Raw genomic sequence first — 24,203 nt, 5'->3', positions numbered from 1 at the left:
CTGATCTGCCCGAGCAGCGTTTTCAAAATTACCCACCCTGGAAAGCGTTTCTGAAAAGCTCCAGTTTCAGGGGACGAAAACGCCGTTTTAGTGTGGACGGAGGGTAAAGACGAAGAGAGAAAGCTTCGGTTACGGATTTACCCGGCATAGTGTGGACGTAGCCTTACACCCATGCCTTTTCTCATTGAGAACTTTGAAGAAATGTATTTTAAGAAAGTTGATTAGCAAGAGTAATGTGTAGATTTTTTCTAAAGCTTATTTGTGATTGAACCCTAAATTTATGCCTTTGTTTATTTCCCTTTGATGCTAGAGCATTAGAGAGGAGATTTACCAGGATGCTGCCTAGATTACAGAATGTATCTTTAGAGAACCTAATTGAATTAGCTAAAGCTTTCCTCTTTGGAGTGAAGGAGGATGAGAGGTGACTTGACAGAGGTATATAAGATTATAAGAGGCATAGATGAAGTGGACAGCCAGTAATTTTCTCCCCCAGGGTGGCAATGGCGAGCACCAGAGAACATACTTTTAAGGTGAGTGGAGGCATATATAGGGGAGATATCAGGGGTAGTTATTTTTACACAGAGAGTGGTAAATGTCTGTAATGCACTACCAGAGTAGTGGTAGAGGCTTATATGGTCTGTGGCGGGGCTGCCAAACCAACAAACCCACCCTCCTCGATGAATGATTGTATCCATCCTGTTCCCTCTATGTCAGCCTCAAGTAATTTTAAGCATCTCAGTTAAATACCTCCCTAGTCTCCTTTGTTCCAAAGAAAACAACCCAAATAAAAATGGCTTCCACTCACAACTTTATTCCTCCAATTCTGTTGTAATATTTTTGTAAGTCCCCTGCATCCTTCCCTGTGTAGTTGCAGCTTTTCTGTAATATGCAGGCCAGAATTGTACGACATACTGTTGCAAAGAGCTTAATTAATGTACACAGTTCAAAGCAATGGCTTGGGAGTCAAAGACAAGTATCCTGTATGTATGGGTATCCACCCTTTATATACCTGTCCCACTACCCTAGGGAATCTAGGCTTGCACTACAAAGCTCCACCCCACTTGTTAGTATCCCCTACCATATATTAATTTGCCTTATTTGTTTACGCAGATTGAATTCCGTTTGCTCTTTTTGTACCTATCTGAATATCTTCTTTTGACTTTTGTCCTTTGCTATTTCCCAGTTAAACAATTTTAATCCAGTTTCAATCCCATTTGCTTATAGATGTGGCTTCTACAACCAGTCTGTCCTGGAGATCCTTGACAATGTTAACTAGAATATATGCAGACTATATTAAACTTGTGGCCTGACTAGCTGAGTAGTTCCAATATTTTCTGCTTTTACTTCAGATTTCAAACATATGCAGAATTTGCTTTTGTATTACACTCATCAGCACACTATTTTACATGAAATACTAATGAAGTTGGTTGCACATTCTCCCAAGTCAGTTCTGACTTCTGTGATTAACATGTACCTCCCTAAAAACTAATTGATGCTGATAGACAACATGCTCTCATCATCAATGTCAATTAGACTTGTCAGTGGTTTAATACTGTACATTGATATCTTTTCCCCTTTATTAAACTTCACATCTAACCAAAGAAGAATACAAATTGATAACCAGAACTGCACTTATTGGAGCATTGTGTTTGTATATTTATACTTGTGTAGCTCTGCTTTCTGATGCACAGTATTGAGCTATTGTAAAATTGAAAATTAGGAATGCTTTTAAATCTATAAATGCCTTCACTATGGATTAAAAATCTGTGTTGGTATGAGCAATATGGGCAATTATTGAGGATTTCCAGATCCCTTTACTATAATTCATGCCATCATGTGAAGAAATCCAATTTTATTTTTCTTGCAAAGCAATTTTACCAAATTCTTCAATTATGGCAAAGCCCTTGTCCTTTTTTTTAAACTACCGGTAATTTGCTTTTAACTGTTATAACCTGGATTAGAAGTGTTGCACCAACTAATTTCTAACTCTTTCCTTCCAGGCTATGAATTTTCAAGGTAGACTCAAGTTTCTTTATGAACAGAATATGAAGGGAAAAGATGGCTCAATTATCCCCCCACAGTTGGCCTTGTTTGCAGTAGCAACCCCTCTGCAGCCTCCATCCATTTTGGAGATCCGAACCAAAAATTTAATTTTCAGAACCAAACACAAATTAGACTTCACACCAATGGGCTGTGATGCTAAGTAAGTAGAAAATATTTGCTATAAAATAAAGTTCAATTTTCTTAAACATTATCTTTATAATTATTAAAACCTTACACACTTGTGTTGTTTGCTTTAACTTCTCAATATTTTTTGAATGGCAGAAATTATTCAATATGTCAGGTCCTTAGAAGACCAAGTAACTTCTCATGTAATTAAACATAGAAAAGGACTTGGGTGATAATAAGCAGCAACTAAATTTTGAAAACAAATTAGAGGTGAGGTAGCATTTTGCTAAGTCACAGTGGAGGTACAAATTGGAAATTTTGATGAGATGAGTTTATGTGGCAATAAAAATGTTACATGCCTTCGTCACTCCATTCAAATATTAAGTAATGCAACATCCCTGTCAGGATGTCAAATGGTGAGTAAGTTCATAACTATACATTAAGAACTCTGCTTGCGCAGTTTGGAGAACATCCAAGTTATGCAAATTTAGTATTATTTTCTTAGTATTGTATAATCCACAGTCTAATAATTCTCAGTTGTATGAGCCACAGAAAGGAGAAATGAATCCTAATCATTTAGCCTGGAGATGCCAGGTGTAAAATCATGGAATATTCAACTCTCTACTGCCTGTTATGCCTCTGACGATTTGGGCAGCAATGAAGGTCCTCCATCTTTGGCGGTGTTCGCCTTCCTTCAGTGTACAGTGGTTCAGTTTTCAGTACTTTTAGTCATGCAACTTCCATGTGGAGACTCAGGAATACCACTGCACACAGATCTAGAAGGATCTTTCATTGCTGTTTCCGTAACAATTTGTTTTACCAGTCAGCTTTGAATTGAACCCTCGGTGGTGGGGAAAATGCTAGAGTCGGTTATCAAAGATGTGATAACAGCACATTTGGAAAGAGGTGAAATCATCGGACAAAGTCAGCATGGATTTGTGAAAGGAAAATCATGTCTGACGAATCTTATAGAATTTTTTGAAGGTGTAACTAGTAGAGTGGATAGGGGAGAGCCAGTGGATGTGGTATATTTAGATTTTCAAAAGGCTTTTGACAAGGTCCCACACAGGAGATTAGTGTGCAAACTTAAAGCACACGGTATTGGGGGTATGGTATTGATGTGGATAGAGAATTGGTTGGCAGACAGGAAGCAAAGAGTGGGAGTAAACGGGACCTTTTCAGAATGGCAGGCAGTGACTAGTGGGGTACCGCAAGGCTCAGTGCTGGGACCCCAGTTGTTTACAATATATATTAATGATTTAGAAGAGGGAATTAAATGCAGCATCTCCAAGTTTGCGGATGACATGAAGCTGGGCGGCGGTGTTAGCTGTGAGGAGAATGCTAAGAGGATGCAGCGTGACTTGGATAGGTTAGGTGAGTGGGCAAATTAATGGCAGATGCAATTTAATGTGGATAAATGTGAGGTTATCCACGTTGGTTGCAAGAACAGAAAAACAGATTATTATCTGAACGGTGGCCGATTAGGAAAAGGAGGTGCAACGAGACCTGGGTGTCATTGTACACCAGTCATTGAAGGTGGGCATGCAGGTACAGCAGGCGATGAAAAAGGCAAATGGTATGTTGGCATTCATAGCAAAAGGATTTAAGTACAGGAGCAGGGAGGTTTTACTGCAGTTGTACAAGGCCTTGGTGAGACCGCACCTAGAATATTGTGTGCAGTTTTGTTCCCTAATCTGAGGAAAGACATTCTTGCCATAGAGGGAGTACAGAGAAGGTTCACCAGATTGATTCCTGGGATGGTAGGACTTTCATATGAAGAAAGACTGGATCGACTAGGCTTATACTCACTGGAATTTAGAAGATTGAGGGGGGATCTTATTGAAACGTATAAAATTCTAAAGGGATTGGACAGGCTAGATGCAGGAAGATTGTTTCCGATGTTGGGGAAGTCCAGAACGAGGGGTCACAGTTTAAGGATAAAGGGGAAGCCTTTTAGGACCGAGATGAGGAAAAACTTCTTCACACAGAGAGTGGTGAATCTGTGGAATTGTCTGCCACAGGAAACAGTTGAGGCCAGTTCATTGGCCATATTTAAGAGGAAGTCAGATATAGCCCTTGTGGCTAAAGGGATCAGGGGGTATGGAGAGAAAGCAGGTTCAGGGTTCTGAGTTGGATGATCAGCCATGATCATACTGAATGGCGGTGCAGGCTCGAAGGGCCAAATGGCCTACTCCTGCACCTATTTTCTATGTTTCTATGAACTTGGAGGACTGATGGACCACTCTTAGTCTATCCTCTATCCTTTGACCTGTTTGGGATGGACAGCCCTACCAAGAGCCAAAGCACAAAGCTCAGACTCTAGCCAGTTTAGTTCTCCAGGTTATTGAGGCACATAAGCCTCCAAACCACAACAAAGTTATGGTCCTCTTGGAGGAGTACTATGACTTCTGCCCTGAATTTCTGAGTACATGTCCTTTTAAAAGATATTAAAAGCATCAAAACACAAAATTTCTGTATCCAATTCTGGTCTTAGACTAAAGGAAGGATATTTATGCATCTGGAAAGGTTGCAAGAAGAAACAAGAATGACATATGATACTTAATCAGCTTGTTAAGAAAGGCTTAGAGAGAATAATTCAGAATAGCATGGTTTTGAGTATAGGAATGACATTTTCAGTGATTATAGGAATGAATGGTACAGATTTAAAAGAGTTATTCGAAATAATTACAGTGACAGAGGAAACATGTCAGACAATATAATAAGTTAAATAACAATATGATTTCTTAGCATATCTTTGGGATGGGCAGCTAACTTGCATCAATCCATGAAATGATGTGATAGACTGCTGATGTAAATGGATATTGAGATGTATCAGAATTTGACTGCTAATAGAAGCTAGGTTCTTGGGGTGCAACCAAGGTCACCAAAAACAAATTTAACTGGTCTTTCATTTTATTGCATTTTGGGAATTATACTGAATAGGAAAAAAAAGTTAGTATTTCCCTACCAGAACTACTGTAGCAATGTAAATTCTATTTAGACTAATGGAGTTGTACACATAGAAACAGCCCCCTTCTCTCACGATGTCTATGCTGACCATCTACTTATACTAATTCTTCTTGCCTTGCTCAGTCTGATACCTGTCTCAATGCCTCTTAAATGTTGCTACTGTTCCCGCCTTCACCACCCGCTCAGGAAGTTCATTTCTAAATACAACCACACTTTGTGTGAAAAGCTTACCCTTCAGATCCCTTTACTCTCTCTCTCACTTTAAGCTTTTTGAGCTCTACTTTAAGATATGCCTAACATAGGAAACACATGCTGACTATCTATCCTGTCTACACCTCTCGTAATTTAATTTGACTCTATTATGTTATTTTACAGCTTCCTTTTCTCCCAGGGAAATAAACGTATGTTTTTTTTTGTCACTGTTTTATATGACATGAAATTCTGTTGTTTTGCATAAATAGTGCACAGATGTAAAATTACTATGAATTACAAAATAAATAAATAGTGCAAAAAAAATGAGGTAGTGTTCATGAACCATTCAGAAATCTGATGGCAGAGGGGAAGAAGACATACCCTGTGTGGTAAACCATGTATACCTGTCTGGACACACCCCTCTGCTGACTGCTCCTGTGGCTCCTCCCACAGACCCCTATATAAAGGTGATTGGGGCACTGCTCCTCCCATAGTCTTCACCATGGTCGTGCCCGTTTTCGCTGTTAATAAAAGCCTATCATTTTTGTACTCTACTTCCAGTCTCCTAGAGTTTTTGATAGCGCATCACCCTATGAATCAATATTTTCTTGTATCTCTTAACACTCCAAAACAGGCAATATCCTTGTTAATCTTTTCTGTTCCCTCTTTGCCATAAAAAACATCTATCCTGTGGCGTAATAACCATGACTACAAAGTCCCAGCTGCAGCCTAACCAACATTTTGTGCAATTGTAACAGACCATCCAATTCTTATATTTAACGCTTCAGCCTGTGAAGGCCAGCATACAATAAGCCCTCCTCGGCACATTCTCAGCTTGTGTTACTACTTTCAGGCTAGCTCACCCTGGATCCCAAGTATTCTAATCTTCCACATTAACCTACGATGCTGGACTTTATCAAAAACTTTGCTGAAGTCCACGTAGGTGACATCTACTGCCCTGTCCCCCTCTTGGTCACCTCATCAAAAATTCATGCTATCTCTGATCAGTCCTTTCCAAATGCACATAAAACATGTCCCTCAGAATCCCTTCAAGTAACTTCCCTACCACGAATGTAAGCTCACTGGCTTGTAGTTCCCTGGCTTATCTAAGCTCGCCTATCTCAAGTAAAGGTTCAATATCACTTATCCTCTAGTCGTCTGATACCTCAGTTGTGACTCAGGTTATTTTTCTTCATCGCTGACCCATATTTTGCTGAATGTGACTCACTGCTAGCACTCGCTACTGAACTTCATCATCGTCAGGCACTTAATTGGTCTGCACTTGTTGAGGCGATCTTGCAGGGTGAGACTATCAGAGCAAAGCAGCAGAGCTTCTCTTGGGCTGACTGAGATATGAGTGCAGGGCAGGATAAACTCATCTTTATTAAAAAAAAAAGTTGATTAATGCAAGGCCAAACTCAGTAACTTTGTCATCTCTCATGATTTTCAGTCTGTTTGTATAACCCTAATATTCATAAACTTTTAGAATATTCTGAAAATGAAATTAAATTGAAATTAAATTGTTAAATATAGAAAACATCATACTTGAGTTTTAAATAATTTTGGACATTGGTACAGCCTATTTTTTAAAAAAAATAGTGTAGCCTGATTTTTACTTTTCTTTGCATGACGATGAAATCTTCATTCAAGTGCAAAGGCACATGAATGCTATTTCAGGTCAAACCTGCTATGGCAGAACTTGGCCAGTTTCTGGGACTGTTTGAATTTTGTTAAAATTCAACGAAATACTAGAAATTGGGCTAACTTACCTTTGTATTTCCTGAATAAAGGAACCATATTTTGCTGTATATGATATGTAAGACTATGAACTAAAAGTACTAAATGATGGAAATATTCTTGATATCAGACAGTATCTGTAGAGAGAGAAACAGGGTTATCATTGATATGAATGAAATCTCAGTTCACTCTGTTTCTCTTTCCACGAATGGTGCCTGACCTCCTGAGTATCACCATCTTTTTATATGTTTCTGATTTCTAGTAAGTGAAGTGAAGTTTTTTTGCTTTTTATTCTGTAAAGGCACTTAAGTTTCCTTCAGCAGGGGAACACACTGTGACTGGATCTATGCAAATATTCAGATTTTTCAACCTCTTATACATTTCCTGTTTAGTTTAGGTTTGTGTTCTTACATCATCTGTGGACTAGTGTAACTATTAGGTACAAGTTGCTGTGTTGGCAGCTAGCACCCTGAGTCTACAATTGTTTAATTTTAATTTAGGAGGTTTGTATTCCATTTGGGTTGTTTTTTTTTACATGCATTGGTTTTATATGCTGCAAAATTACAATTTATAGTATGGGATTTCTGATCTCATAAGCAATATTTGGTTAATGTGTGACCATTAGAAATGGTAATAAATTTATCTCAATGAATGTGAGTGAGAAAGTTTCACTGACTGACATAATTTCATTTTGGAAAATTAATAGCATTTATGCATTCTAATGTGGCAGGTACGCACAAAGAAAAATGCTGTTCTGTTTTGTTTGCAGAGGGAAGATAGTCCTGGGTTACACAGATGCTGAATTATGCATGCGGGGAACTGGCTATCAGTTTATTCATGTAGCTGACATGATGTACTGCGCAGAAAACCACATCCGAAGTAAGTAGTCTTCTGGTTTTTCCCAGTGCACTTACTTTAAAAAAAAAGACACCAATTTGTCCAGTCACACAGGGTCAATTGAAGGATGTCAAAAACAATGGAAAGGGTGAGGATAAGCAACCAGTGGCTGTGGTGCATATTGTACCACTGTGTAGATCCAACAGGGGATATGGTAGTACGAGTTGATTTTAAGGAGTGAAGTGATGCATTAGATGTCATGATCTCAAGGTTACTTGCAATGCCAAGTGCCAGTAAGTCTGTTAATGGGAGATGAACTATATGAAAGCATGGCTGAAGAGATGGTGTAGTGTAGAAAGGAAGGATTTGGGTTCCTGGGACTAGAATTGGTTTTGGAGAAGGTTTTAGAAGAGGGATGGCTTATACCAGCAATCACAATCACCCTAGTGGAGATGTTAACTAGAGGTGAAGTTAACTGTTGTAATAAACTAGAACGATGGGGATAAAAATGCAGGAGTGAGATAGATCGACTGGTATAGTGGTGCTGCAGTATGTTTTCATCTCAGACAGTTAGACCAAGTAGTTGATTGTGGGCTGCAGGAAGGGGAAGTCAGGAGAACACATCAGTCCTTACTGAGGGATCAGCAGTGGAGAGGAGCAGCAGTTTAAGTTCCTGGGCATTGACATCTCAGAGGATTGATCCTAACATATTGACGCAATCACAAAGAAGGCATGTCAGCAGCTATACTTCATGAGGATGTCCAATCCCTTTACACTTCAATTCCCCATCCAGAAGGCCTCAAGGCCCTCCACTACTTTCTGGACAATAGACATCACCAGTTCCCCAACACCACCACACTCCTCAGGTTGGCGGAACTGGTACTCACAGTTAATAACTTCTCTTTCGGCTCTTCCCACTTTCTCCAGACCAAGGGTGTAGCTATGGGCACTTGCATGGACCCTAGCTATGCCTGCCTCTTTGTGGGTTATATGGAACAGTCTATGCTTCAAATCTATACTGGTACTGCTCCCCAACTTTTCCTTCAATACATTGACAACTACATTGGTGCTGCTTCTCGCACCCATGCTGAGCTCGTCAATTTCATTGATTTTGCCTCTAACTTTCACCCAGCCCTCAAATTCACTTGGTCCATCTCGGACACTTTTCTCCCCTTTCTCGATCTCTCGGTCTCCATCTCTGGAGATAGACTGTCCACTGACATCTTCTATAAACCCACTGACTCCCATAACTATCTTGACTATACCTCTTCACACCCTGCCAAATGTAAAAATGCTATTCCCTATTTCCAGTTCCTCCGTCTCCGCCGCATCTGCTCCAAGGATGAGGCTTTCCGTTCCAGGACATCCCAAATGTCCTCTTTCTTTAAGAATCGTGGTTTCCCTTCTGCCGTCATCAATGATGCCCTCACCCGCGTCTCCTCCATTTCCCGCACTTCAGCCCTCACCCCATCCTCCCGTCACCACAAAACAGGGACCGTGTCCCCTTGTCCTCACCTATCACCCCACCAGCCTCCGGATCCAGCATATTATCCTCCGCAACTTCCGTCACCTTCAACAGGACCCCACCACTAAGGACATCTTTCTCTCTCTACCCCTCTCTGCTTTTCCCTCCGCAACTGCCTGGTCCACACGTCCCTCCCAACAGATCACTCACCTGGCACTTATCCCTGCAAGCGTAAGTGCTACACCTGTCCCTACACCTCCTCTCTTACCACCATTCAGGGCTTCAAACAGTCCTTCCAGGTGAGGCAACACTTCACTTGTGAGTCTGTTGGGGTAATCTATTGCATCCGGTCCTCCCGGTGCGGCCTCCTCTACATCAGCGAGACCCGACGCAGACTGGGCTACCGCTTCGTCGAGCACCTTCACTCCATCCGCCACAATAGACAGGATCTCCCGGTTGCCACCCACTTCAACTCTGCTTCACATTCCCATTTGGATATGTTCATACATGGTCTCCTCTACTGCCATGATGAGGCCAAACTTCGGTTGGAGGAACAACACCTCATATACCGTCTGGGTAGTCTCCAGCTCTTTGGTATGAAGATCGAATTCTCCAACTTATGGTAATTCCCTCCCTCTCCTTTCCCCCATCACACCTTCACTCTGTCTCCTCTTCTAGCTGCCTATCACCTCTCATGACTTTGCCTTCTCCTACTACCCATAGTGCTTTCCCCTTAGATTCCTTCTTCGCCTCTCCCCTCCCTGCTTCCCCTCCCCCACTGCTTGATCTTTCCTCTGATTGGTTTTCCACCCTCCCCACCTTCTTTATAGGGCCCCTTGCCCCCTCCTTCTTTAGTCCTAATGAAGGGTCTCGACCCAAAATGTTGACTGCTCATTTCAACGGATGCTGCCCGACCTGCTGAGTTCATCCAGCTTTTTTGTACATCTTGATACTTCATGAGGAGTTTGAAGACATTTGGTACCAAAGATTCCAGCAAATTTCTACAGATTTATCATGGAGTCTTTGGCTTATTTTACTCCCCTTCCCTCTCCCCATCCCAGTTTCCCTCTGCCTCCTCCTCCAGCTGCCTATCACCTCTTTCATGATTCTGCCTTCTTCTACTACCCATAGTGCTTTCCCCTTACATTCCTTCTTCACCTCTTTGGCCTATCCCCTCCCTGCTTCCCCTCCCCCACCCCTTGATCTTTCCTCTGATTGGCTTTTCACCCTCCCCCCACCTTCTTTATAGGGCCCCTGCCCCCTCCTTCTTCAGTCCTGACGAAGGGTCTCAGCCCAAAACGCTGACTGCTCATTTCAACGGATGCTGCCCGACCTGCTGAGTTCATCCAGCTTGTTTGTACGTGTTGATTTGACCACAGCATCTGCAGTGTACTTTGTGTTTACTCATTTTTCCTACTAGCTGGTCATCCAGCTGCCCCTCCAATTCCTCAACATGCTCTCCAAGGAACTGCAGCTCTGTGCGTCTGGTGCAGATGTAGTTATCAGGGAGACTGGATGTCTCCTAAATTTCCCACATCTCACCCAAGGAACATAACAATACGTGCAGACCCATTTTCACCACACTAGCTATGTACTAATAAAAAAAAAATTCTAGAAACTTCCTTACTTAGAACCTCTGCCTGAGCTTGCCTAAGCCTGTTCTCATCTATGCCCATCAAAGCAAAGCCTGACCACTCCAACATGGGCCGCTCCACCTACAGCTCCTTTCTTTTTATCGGCCCCACGCTGTTTGCCGCACTTAAAAGAAGCTGAAAGCTCCCAAGCTCTTTTTAAACATCCCACTGCCTCACCAACAGAAGACCTCTAGGCATATCCAGGAAAGTTTTAAACTTGTGGTTAATATTTCCGCAATTTCGGTTTTTCTACCCTTCTCTAAACTAAGATGTGTTCAGCCAGGACTTTAGCTATAAGGAAACGTTGGACACTCTTGGGTTGTTTGCTCTGGAGTATGGGAGACTGAGAGGAGAACTGATGAAAGATTAGAGATTTATGACAGATAGTTTTTTTCCTGCAGCATGAATATGTTGAATAACAGAGGGCACATCTTTAAAGTGAGAGAGGAAATGTTTAAGGTAGATTTACAAGGCAAAGTTTTGCTTACGTAGAGTGCTTGGTGAAGAGATATGCCACCAGGATCGGTTGTGGAAGCAGACATAGTAGCAATATTGAAGGAAGTACTGAAACAAGCACATGACTAGGCAGGGAATGGAGGCAGATAGTAAAGCATGTGCAAGCATATGGGATTAGCTTGGATTGGAATGGTCAGCACAGACATGAACATGATGCTTTCATATAATCATCACCCCAAACAGAGTCATTTGTAAATCAATACTGTCTGTTATCCTGCTTTTACCCCATTGCCCTGCAGATTGTTTCTCAGGTGACTATATAATTCCTTTTTGAAAGCCTTCAGTGGGTTTTTTCCCCAGTAAATTTGATGAGGATCAAGGCCTTGATCGGATTAGTTGTAATCTTGTGCTATTTCCTTCCTTATATAGGTCTTCTTTTTGGTCCCCATAGCCCAACCCCACTTTGTTGTCTGTTTATTTGTTTCCTACAGTTTAGTTGTTCCTGTAAACAACATTTGGATTCGCTTTTACATGTGATATCTCACTCCGTACTCACATTCTGCCCCTCTGATCTTTCTAATTCCTTATATGCATTATCAATCCATTTCAATAAGAGAATTCCAGTGCTTCGCTATTGCCTTTCATGGGAGGAACTGTGCTGGAGAGACCTCAGGTAGTGTGACTCACATCTTACTGGCCTTTGAAATGGCCTTGAAAACCATGAAGTTCCAGAAATTCAGAGATGAACATTAAATGCCTGAGACCTCATGGTGTATAATTTAGTTAGCTACCATTTAAACTGGAGTTTTCAAAGGCTAGCAACAGTTTAATGTAAATAAATACTCATTTTTAAGCAAACATAACCATCATCGTTATAACCAAATGTGAATTAACTACAAGTAATTTCTACAAATAAATTATTTAATTTACAAGTTTCAATTCACTGAAATGTTATATGGGTAAATATACCTAAATCTTGGAGAGGCTTTGCTCTCAGAAATGTGTGAGGAGGTTTTAAATTTATATGATGTGGATAAACACTGATCAATACAGTCAGTATTCACTTGCAATAGGAATGCACGCACTTGGTTTATTATCTGAAACTTTTTGCAACTTCGGTGCAGTGGGGGGTGGGGGGGGTGACAGAACTGGATTGTAAGTTAGATGTCTGAATTATATTTGTAAATTGACTTTAGTAGGTTTCAATAGGTACATTTAATATCAGAGAAATGTATACAATATACATCCTGAAATTCTTTTTCTTCGCAAACATCCACGAAAACAGAGGAATGCCTCAATGAATGAATGAGTTAAACGTTAGAACGCCAAAGCCCCCCACCAGCTCCCCCCTCCTACGCACAAGGAGCAGCAAAGGCCCCCTTCCCCCACCATCGGCACCCTCCACGGAGCACTCAAGCATGCAGCAAAGCATCAATAAAAACACAGACTTGCAGTACCCCAAAGACTACTCGTTCACCCAGTAATTCGACATACCACAGGTTCTCTCTCTCTCCCTGATAGGGGAAAAAGAGGTATCCCCGTTTCACAGCAAGTATGGAGACATAACAAACAACTCGCTGATTTATGATGTTAAAAGTCTGTTGTGTCGCTCTTTCCAAGCTTTGCGCCCGGAGAGTCGGCCCCAGAAAAGCTTAGGTCTCAAGACACTCAGCCCATGGCAGCTAACCTGCTGCTCCTGATGTTCCGTGTTCAACTGCAATGCCTCAGTCAGGGGCGCCTGGGTTTGAATCAGCCCACTTCCTGAACTATGAAAATCCAGCACCCTGAAGGTGTGCTAGTCTTCCAGACCATGCCCTTGGGATCTCAAAAAGCAGCCGGTCATAAGGCTCTGAGAGCAGGTCCCATTCTCGCAAAGAACCAAAGACAGAGTGTAACTCCACGTCAGGGTCTTCAAAAGAACTTCAAAAAGGAAAAAAAAAGGTATCAAAGGTAGAAATAGAGCTGTTTTCGAAGATGCAAGCAAAGGAGTCGCTGTTTGGTACCATCATCACTTCACTGTGCCCCTTCGCTGGACAATACTTACAGTGTCTCAAATATATTTGAGAATCTTGTCCTTCAGTAACACTTCCTCCTTCCTGGTTTCTGTATTTCAGTGATGAAGAAAGGGGAAAGTGGAATGACTGTCTTCAGGCTTTTGACCAAAGAGAATAGGTGGACTTGGGTGCAAGCAAATGCACGACTGGGATACAAAAATGGAAAGCCAGATTATATTATAGCCACACAAAGACCTCTCACGTAAGTACTAAAAGAGATTCACATTTAACTCCTCTTGTATATTAAGCTTTTATAGTGCGAGAAGACACCAACTAAACCTTCAGAAATAAAATTCTCAGGGAAAGAGAAAATGTATCTAGATTAATTTTGGCTTAAATTAATGTTCATTGTTAAATAATCACCTACCCGTTACATTTTGGGGTGTCAAATCAGCACAGCATGCAAAGCTGCTTCCTTATAGGTTCAGTGGTCCAGTTTAGTATTGCCTTCCAGTGCTGTTAGTGGACAGTTTATCCATTCCATCTGTAATTACACGGTTTCCTCACATGTCCTAAGCTAATTGGTAGCTTAATTAGCCACTGTAAGATGTCCCTAATGTGGAGATGCGTGGTAGAACCTAGAAATATAGATGAGAATATGATGAAAATTAACGAGTAAATGTGATTGTTCTGAGAGATGATGTCATCTCAAAGGCTCAAAATACCCTCTTCATGTGACTCAAAGAAATATGGAAGCATGCAGCTGGGTCTCCCCCCTCATGTTCACCTTAAGCATTTCGCCTTTCACTCTTAACTTATAACCTCTAGTTCTTGTCTCACTCAACTTCAGTGGAAAAAGCCTGCTTGTGTTTACTCTATCTCTAGTCCTCAATTTTTAATACTTCTATGAAGTCCCCCTTCATTCTTGTATGCTCTAGTGAATAAAGTCCTAACCTATTCAACCTTTCCCTATAACTCAGATCCTGAAGTCCTAGCAATATCCTTGTAAATTTTCTCTGCACTCTTTCAATGTTATTTACATTTTTCCTTTAGGTAGGTAACCAAAGCGGCACACAGTACTCCAAATTAGGCATCACCAACGTCTTATACCAACTTCAACATTAAGTCACAACTCCTGTACTCAAAACTCTGATTTATGAAGGCCAATGTGCCAAAAGCTTTCTTTATGACCCTATCAACCTGTGACGCCACTTTCAAGGAATTATGAATCTGTATTCCCACACCCCTTCTCTACCGCTCTCCATGAGGGTCCTATCCTCCCAAAGTGCACACCTCACACTTCTCTGCATTAAATTCCATCTGCCACTTTTCAGCCATCTTTCCAGCTGGTCTAGATCCCGTTGTGAGCTTTGGTAGTCTTCCGCGCTGTCCACTACACCTTCATTCTTGGTATCATCAACACATTTTACCATATTATTTTCTAGATTGTTGATATAGATGAGAACAACAATGGAACCAGCATCAATCCCTGCGGCATCCCGCTAGTCACAGGCTTCCAGTCAGAGGGGTAACCATCTACAACCATTGTGAATTCCACTGAGAAGCCATAGTCTAATCCAATTTATTATTTCATTTTGAATGCTGTGTGACTGAAATTTCTTGACCAACCTCCCATGTGGGACCTTGTCAAAGGCCTTGCTAAACTCCATACAGACAACTTTAATAGATACCTTGCCTTCATCAACTTTCAAGTTAACAAAAAATTCTATAAGTTTGGGTTGGTTAGGCATGACCTACCATGTACAAATTCATGTTGTCTATCCTAATCAATCCCTGTCTATCCAAATACTTGTTTCCTAAGAATACCTTCTAATAACTTGCTCAGTACTAGTGCCAGCTCACTGGCCTCTGATTTCCTGACTTATACTTGGAGACTTACTTGAGATAACAAAATGTTAGCTATACAATCTTCCATCACCTCACCCATGGCTAAGAATGTTTTAAATATCTCTGCTAGGGCCCCTGCAATTTCTGCACTCACCCCCCACAGAGTCTGAGGGAACACCTTGTCCAGACCTAGGGATTTGTTCACCCTAATCTTCCTCAAACAGCAAACCCATCCTCCTCTGTAACTGATAGATGGTCTATGACCTCACTGCTGTTTTGCCTCACTTCTGTAGAGTTTGCCCCGAGTAAATACAGATGCAAAAACTCCATTTAAGATCTCACCCATTTCTTTTGGGTTTGTGCTTAGGTGACCACTGTGATATTCAAGAAAGAAAATGTCCCTTGCTATCCTTTCCACTTAATATATTTCTAGATTTACCTTGGAATACTCCTTGTCTACTCGAGCAAGCTCATGCATTCTTTTAGCCTTCCTGATTTCCTCCTCAAGTGTTCTGCATTTCTTAATACTCCTCAATTACTTCATTCGCTCCTTCCAGCCTATAACTGCTATGCACCTCTCTTTTACTTAACCAGTGCCTCAATCTCTCTTGAACACCAAGGTTCTTTAAACTTGTTATTCTTGCCTTTTTTCCCTGACACTTTGTACTCTAATATTATCACTTTTGAAAGCCTCCCACTTACCAGGTACTCATTTGCCAGAAAGCAGCCTGTCTCGATCCACATTTGCCAGATTCATTCTGATACCATCAGAATTGACCTTTTTTCAATTTGGAATCTTAACCCAAGGACCAGACCTATCCTTCTCCATTATTATCTTGAAACTAATGGCGTTATGATCACTAGATACAAAATGTTCCTCTACACAGAGGCAGATTCAGTGCCAGTGACCAACCACATTGTGTCTTTCCTCTGATGGGTCAGCACCCGCCCCCCCATAGTATCCAAAGAAATATACCTGTTGTTGAGTGGGATGATCACAGGGGTGCTCTGCACTGGCTCCTTGACATCTTTGCCCTTCCTTACTGTCACTGGGTGTATAGAATATACCTTAATTTCATTTTTCCCAGCCTTCAAGAATTCCATAATACAATAGGTTTGTATGTTTTATCAAATAGCTGTGTGAGAATACCATTGTTTTTACTTGAACAGGTTTCAAACACATCTTGTAAACATTCAGATACATTTTAAATTAGTTCCAAATCGTTCTGATAACCAGCTATCTGCAGGAGGTGGATCTCAAAACCAGATGTCTTGTTGCTTCGAAAGATAATTCTCAGGTTTGGAAGATCAGCTCAGCTGGCCTCCGTATCTGCAATGCATTAGTAAGGACAGGAAGGTAACACAGGCAGTGAGATTTGTCAACAGGCTAGGTGAGGGTGATGGAGCCCTCAAATTTCCATCTAGCCCCCATTTCCTGCAAAGGCTAGAATAATTTATTCATTGGAAATTAATTCAATGCTCTTTTAGAGCACTGTTATATTAGTAAAGTGTGGACTAGAGTTCTTGGATGTATTGTAATTCTTTGTAATAACTATAGACTTTTTTCTGCTTTTTCAGTGATGAGGAAGGGGAAGAGAATTTGCAAAAACGAACTCTGCAGTTGCCTTTTAATTTTGCAACTGGAGAAGCATTACTATATGAAGGAAACTGTACAATACTTGGATTAACAGATCCTACAAATAGTCAGATCACTCAAACAACAGAAACATTAAGAAAGCAGGAATCAATAGATCCAAGCTCCCTTCTTGGTGTCATGTTAAGCCAAGATAGATCACTGTATGTGTCTGATCCTTCACAACATCAAAAATGTGATCTTGAGAAGACCTTTTTTAATGAGAGTAAAGATACAGAATTAAGTGATGTCCATCTAAGTGGTTGGGAAGAACTTTTGTTCAATGAAGATAACAGTATTTGGAACATCAATTGCATGCAGCAGCAAAAGACATTCCCTGCTCCTGAAAATAATGTTGATATTTTGGCAAATAACATTAGCAGTGAACTTTATAACACTATGAAAGACCTTGATATAAAATTAGAAGACTTTGATCTCATATGCCAGGATGAGACATTCCTGAGGGTTCATTGGGATGAGGCTGGAGACATTAATAACATTACACTGAATGATGAAATTCTAAGTTATGTTCAGGAATCACTGAAGAGGAGGTCAGACTGCATGTTTTCAAGCTGTATATCAGAGAAACCATTTAATTCAAATTTAGATTGCAAGATGCAGCAACAAACTCAGTCACAACTCTTGCAACAGCAGCAGCAACCCCAATTTCCAACACATATGCAGCAACAGCAGCCACTACCAGTGCAACACCTGCAGTGGACACTTCCAGTGCAGCAACAGCTGCCAGTGCCAGTGGAACACCTGCAACAGCCACTTCCAGTGCAGCAGCCGTTACCAGTGCAACATCTGCAACAGCCACTTCCAGTGAAGCAGCAACAGCAGCCGTTTCCAGTGCAACATCTGCAACAGCCACTTCCAGTGAAGCAGCAACAGCAGCCGTTTCCAGTGCAACATCTGCAACAGCCACTTCCAGTGAAGCAGCAACAGCAGCCGTTTCCAGTGCAACATCTGCAACAGCCACTTCCAGTGAAGCAGCAACAGCAGCCGTTACCAGTGCAACATCTGCAACAGCCACTTCCAGTGCAGCACCAACAGCAGCCACCATCAGTGCAACATCTGCAGCAGCCACTTCCATGGCAAAGCTTGCAACGTCCCCAGCAACCTTCATTTCAGCACTTGCAACAGAAGCAGCCACAACAAGCGACACAACACGTGTTGCAGCAGCCACTTCCATCACAACGTTACCAACAAGAGCGAAAACAAGCTCAAATGCAGCATTATCAGCATCAGCAGCAGCTGTGCCAGAAGATGAAGCTCATGAAAGTCAATGGCCTTCTCTCAAACTGGAACTCTGGCAGTGAAAGTCTTGTGAATGATCAGGGAAAGCAGTTTGGGTTGTCTGGTTCAGACAGTGCTTCATCAGGGTTCCAGTATAAATCTGAGCTTAACGTTACCACCTCAGCATGTCCACAAGCCACTGCGTACCATCAGAGAGCTGCTGAGTTAAACCAACATTCTGACTTCAGCCAGATAGATGTGCCAGTTGATGGGTTTCATATACAGAACAGTAATGCGGTTAATGGCCTGGAGGACTACCTGGATTGCATACAGCAGCAATCAAGGAAACGAGACTGTGATGCTGTAAACCCTTCAATGGATTTAATTACGTCACAGGCATGTTACACAGGTGCCATGTCAGTGATTCCGTGTCTAACGGAAAGTGGTTTGTCCTGTATAGATACAATGCAATTCAATCAAACGGATTCAGGCCAACAGGAATTTTTACCCAAGGTAAACACTATTTTCTTATACTTTATTCTTAGAATGTGGGGTTAGCTAACAAGGCTAAAACTTCTTGCCTATCCCGAATAGAGCTGTGGAAAGTATTGGTGGAACTGGATGGTTTGCAAGGCTACTTTGTAGAGGGTCATGTTGTCATGGGTCTGGAGATGCTGTCATCGCAAGACTGCATTTACTTCTATGAAATATATCAGTGAACCATTAGGATTTCATGGGAACACACTTGTGTGATTGTAAATACTTAATTTCATTAGCAGCTGCCGTTATACTTTTTTTTACATTTTTCAAGTAAGTTCAACTTTTGGGATTACCAATGAGCGATTTGACCATGTATTCATATGAATGTCGATGAGGAGTCTGGACTGTTTGTCAGTTAACAGCACCACTACACTTTCATATTAAATCTTTTAAGTTACAAGTCTCTATTTAACTTAATGTAAATATGACATCAATACATATTATATTTTTGAGATTTTCTCAAATACTTTGTTTGAAAATATTTGTTAATCAGCATCTCAAAAGTTCAAGGTGCAATTGGTGTTAAAACCCAAGAAATTATTGGAAACTTTTCTGCTCTCAAGTAAAATGATAAATGGAAAAGAACTTGTATTTTAAATTTCCGTAGAGTTTCCAAGACCCTCTTTGAATGTTGTTATTGTTGCTCCTTTCCACACCTTGTGGTGCATCAGGTGACAAGCTTGCTGTTTCTTTAGCATTTTTGATGTTTCTTACGAGGCCAAATTTCTAGCTCGGTGCTCAATCCAGCATGGATGCAAAGCGTGTAAGGAGTTGGCCGGATTCAAACCCGGGACCACTCGCCTATGAGTCTAGTGCGGATGCCACTATGCTACCGGCCAACTAACCTCTTTGAATATAGCCATTTAATTCTATCCAGGCTATTCCTTGGTTATAAGTGCTTGAAGTATGTATGACAAATCACTTAATATCAATAAATTCAAAGGTCCAATGTTCAGTGGTGCTAGGAAGTTTGTGAACCCTGTAGAATTTTCTCTATTTTTGCATGAATATGACAAAGTGTGATCAGATCTTCACGTGTCCTAAAACTAGATAAAAAGAACCAAAGCTGAAATGTCTGAATGTAGATGAGTCACCAGGGCCGGATACTGAAACCTAACTATTCTCCTTCCCCTCCTATCTCTTTATTTTAGCATCTTCACCTTCCTTTTCAGTCTTGAAGAAGGGTCTCGTCCCAAAACGTTGACTGTTCATTCATTTCTGTAGATGCTGCCTGACCTACTGAGTCCTTCCAACATTTGTGCGTGTTGCTTTAGGTTCTGAGAGGTAGCGAAAGCAATTGTGGAAACATTAGTCATGATCTTTGAAGAATCACTAGATTTTAGAATGGTTCTGGAGGAGGAGGCAAAAGACAGAAGATTATAGGCATGTTAGCCTGACCTCAATGTTTAGGAAGTTGGAGGGGTCAGTTGTTAAGAATGCAGTTTCAGGGTACTTGAGGCAAATGATAAAATAAGCAGAAGTCAACATAGTTTACTTAAGTGGAAGTTTTATCTGATGAATCTTTTTGAATTCTGTGAGAAGTATCAAGCAGGATAGATAAGGGAGAGTCAGTTGATATTGTTTACTTGGATTTTCAGAAGACCTTTGACAAGGTGCTACACAAGAGGCTGGTAAACAAGATAGGAGACCATGGTGTTAAAAGAAAAAATACTAGCATGCATAGACGATTAGCTGACTGGTAGAAGGCAAAGAATGGAATAAAGGGGGCCTTTTCTGTTTGGCTGCCATTGACTAGTAGAGTTCCGCAGTAGCCAGTCTTAGCTTTGCTACTTTTCACATTATCTGTTAATAATCTAGATGATGGAATCAAGTGGCTTTGTACCAGATTTGCAGATGATACAAAGATAGGTTGAGGACAGGTAGTGTTGAGGAAGCAGGGAGTCTGCAGATGGATTTGAGCAGATTAGGAACATGGACAAAGAAGTTGTAGATTAGAATATAGAGGAGGGAAGTGCATGGTAGAAAGAAGAAAAGCATAGGTTATTTTCTAAATGGGCAATGAATTAAGAGTCAGAGCTGCAAAGGGACTTCACAGACCTAGTGCAGGATTCCCCGAAGGCTAATTTACGATTTTAGTTGATAGTATGGAAGGCAAATGCAATGCTACCATTCATTTTGAGAAGACTAGAGTATAAGCAAGGATGTAATACTAAGGCTTTTTTAAGTATTTCAAATATTGTGAGCAGTTTTGGGGCTTATATCTAAGGAAGGGAGCACTGATATTAGAGAGGGACTTGAGAATAATCCTGGGAATTAACATTCTTCGGAATTATTATACAAGGAACATTTAATAGCTCTGGGCCTGTATTTGTTGGAGTTTAGAAGAATGAGGGAGAATCTCATTGAAACCTACCTACTATTGAAAGGCCTAGGTAGAGTGAACATAGAATGTTTACAATGGTTAGAGAATCTAGGACAAAGGGCACAACCTCAGAACCCTTTAGGACAGAGATGAGGAGGGATTTCTTTAAGCTGGGGTGGCGTGATTTTGGAATTCAGTGCAATGGAGAGCTGTGGTGTCCGATCCTTTGGGTATGTTTAAAGTAGCGGTTATTAGGTTCTTGATTAGTAAGGGTGTCAGAGGTTGTAGGGAGATGGCAAGTGAATGGGGCTGAAAGAAGAAATAAGTCAATCATGATCAAATGTCAAACTGGACTCGTTCTGATTGGTTTATTGTGTTGTGTATTGTAATACATACCTATTATGGTCTTACCGTCAAACAGCATCATGTATCATTGTTTTTGTTTCTTTTTTTGTTATCTTAATTTGGAAGGAATTTGAAATAGAAATTGCAATCTTGTACTGTTTAACAAAATTTACTAAGTGTTCTGTGCCTAATTTGTTATATGTGCATATATGATGATACCACTCTCACTCTGCACTTCTTGATGTTTGTTTGACCTATCAAGCTGCCACCCAAAGCAATGTGTAAACTGCCCAAGACACTTAGTGATCGAAAGGTCACATTAGATCAAAGAAGAGCACTTATAAAATTGTAAGAAAAGCAGTAAGCTTTGGGAACATTTCAGATATCAGATAAGATCATCCAAAATGTTCATTGGGAAGTGGGAAGTAGAATATGAAAGGCAACTAGGTAGAAATAATAGATGTTAATTGTAAGATAATTGATAGATACTGTATGTGAAAGGAAAAGATAGCAGGAAGTGTTCTGGATTCCTTACAGATTGAGATAGGAGAAATTGTACTGGAGTGTTAGAAATCAGTAGAGAAGAGATTTAATTGAGAACTGGCATGCCCATAGAAAGCAGAGGGCAGTGGCTGAAGGGGTGTATTCTAGCTGGAGGGGTGTGATTAAATGTGCTCTATTTGTAAATGACTTGAATGAAAATGTAGATGACTGGGCTAGTAAGTTTGCAGATGACATGAAGATTGGTTGTGTTGTGAATAGCATAGACGATTGACAAAGAATACAGTGGAATGCAGATCAGTTGGAGATAGGGGTGGAGAAATGGTAGATGGAGTTTAATCCGGACAAATGTGAAGTGTTGCAATTTAGTATGTCAAATGCTGCTTGGATTAAAGAGTATGTGTTATAACATGAGATTGGACAAACTTGGGTTGTTTTCTCTGGAGCACTGGAGGTTGAGGGGAGATCTGATAAAGGTTTATAAGAATGTGGAGACGTAGATAGAGTAAACAATCATAACCTTATTCTTAGGGTTGAAATCTCTAATACTGGATGACATGCACTTAAGGTGGTAGGTTCAAAGGAGATGTGAGAGGCAAGTTTTTATTTACAGAGTGGTGGGTGCCTGGAGTGACGCCAGTGGCACAGACATTAGGGACCTTAAGGAACATTCAGATAGGCACGTGAATGTGGGAATAATATGAACATAGTGTAGGCAGAAGGGATTAGTCTGGTTGGCCATTTGATTACTGATTTTAAAGAGCAAACATGAGATAATCTGCAGATGCTGGAAATTCAAACAACATACACAAAATGCTGGTGGAACACAGCAGGCCAGGCAGCATCTATAGGGAGAAGCGCTGTCGACGTTTCGGGCCGAGACCCTTCGTCAGGACTAACTGAAAGGAGAGATACTAAGAGATTTGAAAGTAGTGGGGGGGGGGGGGGGAATGCGAAATGATAGGAGAAGACCTGAGGGGGTGGGATGAAGCCAAGAGCTGGAAAGGTGATTGGCGAAAGTGATACAGAGCTGAAGAAGGGAAAGGATCATGGGACGGGAGGCCTCGGGAGAAAGAAAGGGGGAAGAGGGAGCACCAGAGGAGATGGAGAACAGGCAGGGTGATGGACAGAGAGAGAGAAAAGAAACAAACGACAAAATATGTCAGGGATGGGGCAAGAAGGGGAGGAGGGGCATTAACAGAAGTTAGAGAAATCAATGTTCATGCCATCAGGTTGGAGGCTACCCAGCCGGTATATAAGGTGTTGTTCCTCCAACCCGAGTGTGGATTCATCCTCACAGTAGAGGAGGCCATGGATAGACATATCAGAATGGGAATGGGACATGGAATTAAAATGTGTGGCCACTGGGAGATCCTGCTTTCTCTGGTGGACCGAGCGTAGGTCTTCAGTGAAATGGTCTCCCAGTCTGCGTCGGGTCTCACCAGTATATAAAAGGCCACACCGGGAGCACCGGACACAGTATACCACACCAGCCAACTCACAGGTGAAGTGTCGCCTCACCTGGAAGGAGAGGAAGTTATAGCCTGCAGTCATGGTTTAGGAGCATGACAAGGAACATATTTGTTTGACAGAAGACAAAAAAAATCTTCCCCTTTAATTTGCATATTGAACATAGCCAATGCCATAAGCAAGATTGCGTGATTCATTCTACTCACTGTACCTGTTATTTTTGTTCATCATGTTAGAGAGCAAGTAGCTTCTGGATAAGAAAAATCTCACATCAGTTAGGCTCTGCAACCACAGAGTCACAACCATCAAGGTCCTCAACCAGTGCTCTGGCTCTGTGTCCCAGGCAGGTCCATTACCCCTTGCTTCAGATGTGAATCCCATTCAGAGTCATGGCTTGAAGTTCAAGCAGGCTACAATCATACTGGTGGCCAAGAAGAATGTGATAACTTGTCTCAGTGTCTATTGTTCAGTAGCACCTATGTCCTCTGTGATCAAATGACCATAAGTGATAGGAGCAGAATAGGCTATTTGGATAATCAACACCATGGCTGATTTATTATCCCTCTCAATCCCATTCTCCTGCCTTCTCCCCATAGCCTTTGACACCCTTACAATGAGCTGCTCCCACACTGTTTTTGTAAACTCCAGCTCAAATGTTCCTCATACGTAGATGCTTTCAATCCTGGGATTCTCATAAACCTCCTTTGGACCCTCTCTTATGCCAGCACCTCCTTTTGTAGATAAGGAACCCAAAACTGCTCACCATATTTCAAGTGCTGTTTGACTAATGCTTTATAAAGTATCAGCATTACATCCTAGCTTTTATATTCTATCCCTCTCACAGTAAGTG

The 24,203-nt window shown here is 41.3% G+C and overlaps 1 protein-coding gene across 1 annotated transcript in view; it reads left to right on the top strand.

Moving 5' to 3' along the window:
* Positions 1-24,203, top strand: part of LOC140732025 (aryl hydrocarbon receptor-like) — a 193,596-nt gene that overhangs the window by 161,715 nt on the left and 7,678 nt on the right. The window contains exons 7-10 of the mRNA XM_073054112.1: positions 2,001-2,203; positions 7,838-7,947; positions 13,575-13,716; positions 16,881-18,687. Coding sequence (XP_072910213.1) covers positions 2,001-2,203; positions 7,838-7,947; positions 13,575-13,716; positions 16,881-18,687 — 2,262 coding nt within the window. The remainder of the gene's footprint in view (positions 1-2,000; positions 2,204-7,837; positions 7,948-13,574; positions 13,717-16,880; positions 18,688-24,203) is intronic.

The sequence above is a fragment of the Hemitrygon akajei genome, chromosome 8 (genome assembly GCF_048418815.1).
Source record: "Hemitrygon akajei chromosome 8, sHemAka1.3, whole genome shotgun sequence".
Lineage (NCBI taxonomy): Eukaryota > Metazoa > Chordata > Chondrichthyes > Myliobatiformes > Dasyatidae > Hemitrygon > Hemitrygon akajei.
Note: the sequence above shows the minus strand (reverse complement) of the source record. Positions and strands in the feature narration are given on the sequence as shown.